Here is a 6,000-nt window from a genome sequence, read left to right as displayed (position 1 = left end):
TAATTAAGAGCCCACATTGTGCTGCTCAGCGGTGTGAGCCCAATTTGTTGAGCAAACATTGCTTGTAGTTTGAGTTTTGGGTGTGTTGTCATCAAAGAAAACAAACGTTGACAATAAATAAATAAATAAACAGACAAATCAATATAAATATTTTATTGCATTTCTCTAGTTGTGACGTGAGACAGATGGAAGGAATAAAAATAAATAAAAATACAGTGGGCAAAAAAAAAGTTTGTGATGAGGTAGGAAAATAAATAAAAATAACAATAGCAGGAGAAAAATAAAAAAAAAAACTATTATAGAAAAAATAGTAACTTTATTGCTTTTGGTCAGTCTGTAACTTTTTCCCATGCAGAAAGAATATCCATGTTCACTCCCCACAAAATCAATGAATCCAAACTACAGTGTTATTAGTTTTATGCAATATATATAACATTTTGCTAACAAAATTTTCCCAAAATCCTTATAATATTGAGCTATGATATGTTAAAAAAGTATTTTTAACAAAGTTTTGACAAACTTTCCTATTTAAGTTAAAAAATATTATTTAATTATTTTATTTTAATTAAAAAATAAAAAGTTAATCAACTTTAATTCTATTTTTAGAAACTTTGTTACTTTGTCAGAATTTTGCTTGTCAAAAGATAATTTCTTATAATATTCTTCCACAGTCATTCTCACATGTTAGTCCCTTCTAGGAAGGAATTGAATATGGTTTCTCCCAAACTTATCCGATACAACAAACCAAATGCTAGAAACGAAACAAGAGATTCATAATTGCACGTTCTCTTTTGTTGTTTCCAGCTCATAGAATATTATATCTCAGATTCAGAATTTCAGATTCACCATTTATTCTTCATATTCATAATCTTCTTCCTCCCAAGCTTTTTCGGAAAGGTGTGATTTTTACTTTACAGATGGCATCTTTGAGCATGACCCAGATCAGAGCTGGAAATTGGGTATCTGGGTTTGGCTTGAATCGGGCTGGGAAGGTTCAGGTTGGTCCCAGCAGCAGGGTTGCATTTAAGGTGTTTGCTTCAGAGACTCAAGCTACAGAGCCTGATCTTAGCGTCACTGTAAATGGGTTGCACATGCCCAACCCCTTTGTTATTGGGTCAGGTCCTCCAGGAACCAATTACACTGTCATGAAAAGGGCCTTTGATGAAGGTTGGGGTGGTGTGATTGCAAAAACTGTAAGGTTTTTTTTTTTTTTTTTTTACTTACAGCCCCACCTTTTCTGCATTAGATTAGTTTGTATATTTAAATTGTTGTTTGGTTTCTTGGTTTGTGAATTGTAATTTGTTAATTAAGGTTTGAAATCGGAGAGTCTGTGTTTTGTTGTCTGAAAGACCAATCTTTTGACCTTATGTTTTGCAAAAACTGGATTATGCAATCATGTTTAGTTATTAGTTATGGTTGTTCTGTTATCAAGTAAGTTATTATAGGCCATAGATCTTCGTGATTTGTTAAAGCTTTGTAATTTGTTGCCAGAGAGTGTGGGTGTTCTCTCTTTCATTTAATCAATTCCTCCATTTCTTTTCCTTTGGACCATAAAATTTATCTAAAAGAATTAGGAAGTTGAATTCATGACCAATAAAATTACCATTATCAAGTGATAGTAAATTGATGGTGATTCACTGTCATGAACTGATAAGCTCCTGGGGTACTGTATTCAACAGATTCAGAAAGGATCATCAGCCATATAACTGAACATGGCATGCTTGCATATTACTTTTTGAGATGTGCTTGATGCCAAATATTTTAATGCTATATTCACTGACGTGATTGTTAGAACCATCAGGTATGCTATTTTGAAAGATTTGATATGATTCTCTTGCTAGGTATCACTTGATGCAGCAAAAGTTATAAATGTAACTCCTAGATATGCCCGATTACGGGCAGGTGCAAATGGCTCTGCAAAAGGAGAAATTATTGGGTGGGAGAACATAGAACTTATCAGTGATAGGCCACTTGAAATCATGTTGAAAGAATTCAAGCAATTGAAAGAAGAGTATCCAGACAGAATTCTGATTGCTTCAATTATGGAGGAGTACAATAAGGCTGCTTGGGAGGAGCTTATCGATCGAGTCGAGCAAACCGGAGTTGTAAGATGTGTTTCATGACCAAGTTTGTGACACTTGATGTTTTTCCAACTTGAAATTTCTGGTGGCTGACCTCTCTGATGTTGCTATAGGATGCAATCGAAATAAATTTCTCATGTCCTCACGGTATGCCAGAACGCAAAATGGGTGCTGCTGTTGGCCAAGATTGTGCTCTTCTGGAAGAGGTTTGTGGATGGATCAATGCTAAAGCCACAATTCCTGTTTGGGCTAAGATGACTCCCAATATAACTGATATTTCACAGGTTGGCTTTGCATCTTCTCCTTTTCTTATATTTATACTCTTATCTATAATACTATACTCTAATGTTTAAGTGAAAACCTAAATACCTATCAAATTTGTGAATTACCATTGAAATTTTGTATTGTTTGTTTTTTTATGATGCTCCAATACTTCAATTTTGTATCACGTATCCATATTCAACACGTTGTTTACAAATTTAGTATCTAATTTATAGAGTAGATGCATATATCACACATGTCGTATCCTATTATTTTCAAAACAAGTGTATCGACATATCATATAGGTGTTGTATCCGATACGCTCTATCATATCCGTGTATCATATTAGAACAATAGATCCAGTGCACCATGCACCATGCACCATGCACCATGCACTATGCACATTATAGCCATGACTACCATGTTAGTAATTTTGGGATGCTTTTTCTTATAGCCAGCAAGGGTTGCTCTAAGTTCTGGATGTGAGGGAGTAGCTGCCATAAATACAATCATGAGTGTCATGGGAATCAATCTCGATACATTACGTCCAGAGCCTTGTGTTGAGGGGTTTGCAATCTCACTCACCACAAATTCATTGATTTTTCGTTGGTTTTTCAACCATCTCATGTACCTAATCTGTCTAAATTTTGCTGTTAGGTACTCAACTCCTGGGGGGTATTCTGCAAAGGCAGTACATCCCATAGCACTTGGGAAGGTGATGAGCATTGCAAAGATGATGAAGTCAGAGTTTGACAGTGAGAACTATTCACTTTCCGCCATTGGTGGTGTTGAGACAGGTGGAGATGCCGCTGAGTTTATTCTTCTCGGGGCAAACACTGTTCAGGTACAATCAACAGACACTCACACTAGGGCCTTCTATACAATCAACAAACTCATGATAAAATTACATCGCATATATAAGCAAAGAAAAACCTATTATGAATGAAATCCATGATTTCCTTCACGAAAATCATTCCATATACCAGGAAAAAGGCAAATCCAAACACACTATATAGATGTTCTCTTTTTATGTGGATTAATCTAAATGCATTAACAATGTAAAAGTTGTTTACATTATCATCCAATTATAGATTACCATGTATGATAAGATTCTGAATTTTCTTACACTGTCAGTACATTGAAATTAAACTCTCTTCATTGAATTGTAGGTGTGCACCGGGGTGATGATGCATGGTTATGGTCTTGTGAAGAAACTATGTCTTGAGCTTAAAGACTTCATGAAAAAGCACAATTTCACTACAATAGAAGACTTTAGAGGGTATAGTTTTGAACTGATATATGGTTTCCTTCTTCCAATATCCTAAAGAACAGAAGAAAAAAAAATGCATGTTTGACTTTTTACCATGAAGAATGCATATTCTAATTTTATTTAGAATCACAGGGTTTCTCTTGAGTACTTTACTTCTCACACTGAGTTGGTGAGAAGGCAGCAAGAGGCAATTCAGAAGAGGAAAGCCATAAAGAAAGGGTTGCAATCTGATAAAGACTGGACTGGAGATGGTTTTGTTAAAGAAAGTGAAAGTATGGTATCTAACTGAAATCTTCATCCAAATCAAGCATTAAGCAACCTTTCTTGTACAATTTTTCATATTCATGCAAATGAAGTGGTGAAGGACATTATCCTTTGTTATTAATCATGGATATTTATCTTTTCAAGAACATTAGAATGTATTATGTCAGAAAATAAAGGAAGTATTTTTAACAAAATTCTGGGAAGATTATCATAAACCTTTACTATATTATCTTTATGTGTTACTTTGGTGTACTCTAACAGAACGAAGTGCTAAAAAAATTCTTCAGACAATATAATTTATAAAAAAAAAAAATCTTCAAATTTTGTGAATCAAACAGTTCAGTTCTAAGCATTTATGTATCCTTAGGCCTGTTCAAGTTTTTCTTTTCAATTTTAAAAAATAAATTCCAATTTTTCATAATCTCCACAGGGAACAATTGGTGTAGCAATTGACCAGTCAATTCAAATAATGATTACTCTTCATTTTAGGGGGAAAAAGTGTGAAGATGTTTCAATTCTTACTCAAACTTACAATTTTCTCTAACATGGGACAATGCTGCATTCCACAATTCTACTATCTTTTGTTATAACGTTTTTTAGACAATTTTTTTAGAAATATTGGATTTAAAGTTGATATTTTTATCAATTATATAACTATTATTATTAATTTAAATCCTAATCTTTTATTTTAACAGGGATATACTGTAATTCTTTAATGTTATATTTTGCAAGAAATATATTAAATTATATATTTTAGATTATAATTTTAAATTGATTCTGTGGTGTTATAAAATGGACACGTTGATCATTTCTTATATAATGGGGTGAGAGAAGAAATGACAGGTAAAGAAAAAAAAAATCTATTTTTTTCTTCTTAGAACCAAAAGTGTATTTTGTTTGTTTTTTTAACACAGAAAGAAAAAGTTAAGAATACCATGTTGCTTTAACTTGATTCTTTTTTCTTTTGGGCTTCATATTTGTCTTATATGTTTTTCTTTTTCTATTATTTTTGTAGATACTTGGCTATTTCTTTTATAGTATAATAATAAATAAATTGCAAGATATTGAATTTTGTTTTGAACTATTTAAACACCAAAAAATGTTGTGATTTGTACTTTCGATTTTTTTTCACTATAATTTAATAAGCTATAAATATTTTTTAGGTTAACATTTAATTCAAGTATCATTTGACAAGTAAATAAAATCTAAATATTCTTTGTTACGAAATAATATCTCTATTGAGAAATTTACAACAACTAAGCATAAGATTTACATTCAGACATTTTTCAGAACGCAAACAGTTTGAGTCAACAAAGCCTAAAGAATAAAAGCAAATAGAAAAAAAGTTTTCAACAAAACTCTACACTTGTACATCACATCTCTGTTGTTTTGTGAGAGACTTATTTGTGATTAGGTTCAAAATTCTTTCATTTGATTACTTTAAGTGAGAGAGAAATAATCATCAAAGCATTAAATATAGCACTAATTTCAATAGAAAAATAATAATAATAATAATACATACTCAATTAAAAATTTACAATTTTGTGAAAATTTCACAGATTTCAAATTTAATTAAGTCTCTGTTTATTGTTTAAGTTTATAAAATCAATTTTGTACTATTTTTACTTCTTAGTATCATCATTTTTACAATGCACCTTTATTAAAAAGACTTACTATAATAAAATCAATTCATGTGGAGTAGGTAATATATTTTAATGATCAACACATGAGGAATTAAATAATTTATTCTCATTATTTTAGTCAACGTTTTTTATTTTTTTACTTTAATTTCTTTTGAATATTTGCGTTGTTAACGGAGACACAATATGATTGGTCTAGACCCGCCCATAATAATTTTAATTAGTAATTTTTTGAATTATAAGTGGTATTAGAAATGTTAAAATAGATTCTGATACGTGATCACAAATTTGAATCCAGATGGGTTAAACAAAATTTAACTTTTTAAAATATAAGGTATATTGGATCTAATTCACTTAATCAATATATTAAACGAGTTGAAACTAGGTTAAAGGTGGATTAACACTAATTCACCAAAAATAACCTTTAATTAGTATTTTTATAATTTTTTTACAAGTTTTTATTATAATTATTTACTATTTCCAA

At 31.1% G+C, this 6,000-nt stretch overlaps 1 protein-coding gene across 1 annotated transcript; it reads left to right on the top strand.

Moving 5' to 3' along the window:
* The first annotated feature begins 684 nt into the window (after positions 1-684).
* Positions 685-4,091, top strand: LOC114182264 (dihydropyrimidine dehydrogenase (NADP(+)), chloroplastic). The gene is made up of 7 exons (XM_028069093.1): positions 685-1,193; positions 1,842-2,105; positions 2,195-2,365; positions 2,797-2,909; positions 3,000-3,186; positions 3,512-3,621; positions 3,745-4,091. Exons 1-7 carry the CDS (start codon positions 918-920, stop codon positions 3,899-3,901), a joined length of 1,278 nt encoding a protein of 425 aa, XP_027924894.1. The 5' UTR covers positions 685-917; the 3' UTR covers positions 3,902-4,091.
* Positions 4,092-6,000: the final 1,909 nt, after the last annotated feature.

Source organism: Vigna unguiculata, chromosome 4 (genome assembly GCF_004118075.2).
Source record: "Vigna unguiculata cultivar IT97K-499-35 chromosome 4, ASM411807v1, whole genome shotgun sequence".
Lineage (NCBI taxonomy): Eukaryota > Viridiplantae > Streptophyta > Magnoliopsida > Fabales > Fabaceae > Vigna > Vigna unguiculata.
This window is presented reverse-complemented; position numbering and strand designations above follow the sequence as displayed.

Coding starts and splice junctions, on each gene's coding strand:
- LOC114182264 (XM_028069093.1), top strand. CDS start 918: ATGGCATCTTTGAGCATGACCCAGATCAGAGCTGGAAATTGGGTATCT. Junction 2,366..2,796: donor ATATAACTGATATTTCACAG/GTTGGCTTTGCA, acceptor TTTTTCTTATAG/CCAGCAAGGGTTGCTCTAAG. Junction 2,910..2,999: donor CCAGAGCCTTGTGTTGAGGG/GTTTGCAATCTC, acceptor TTTTGCTGTTAG/GTACTCAACTCCTGGGGGGT.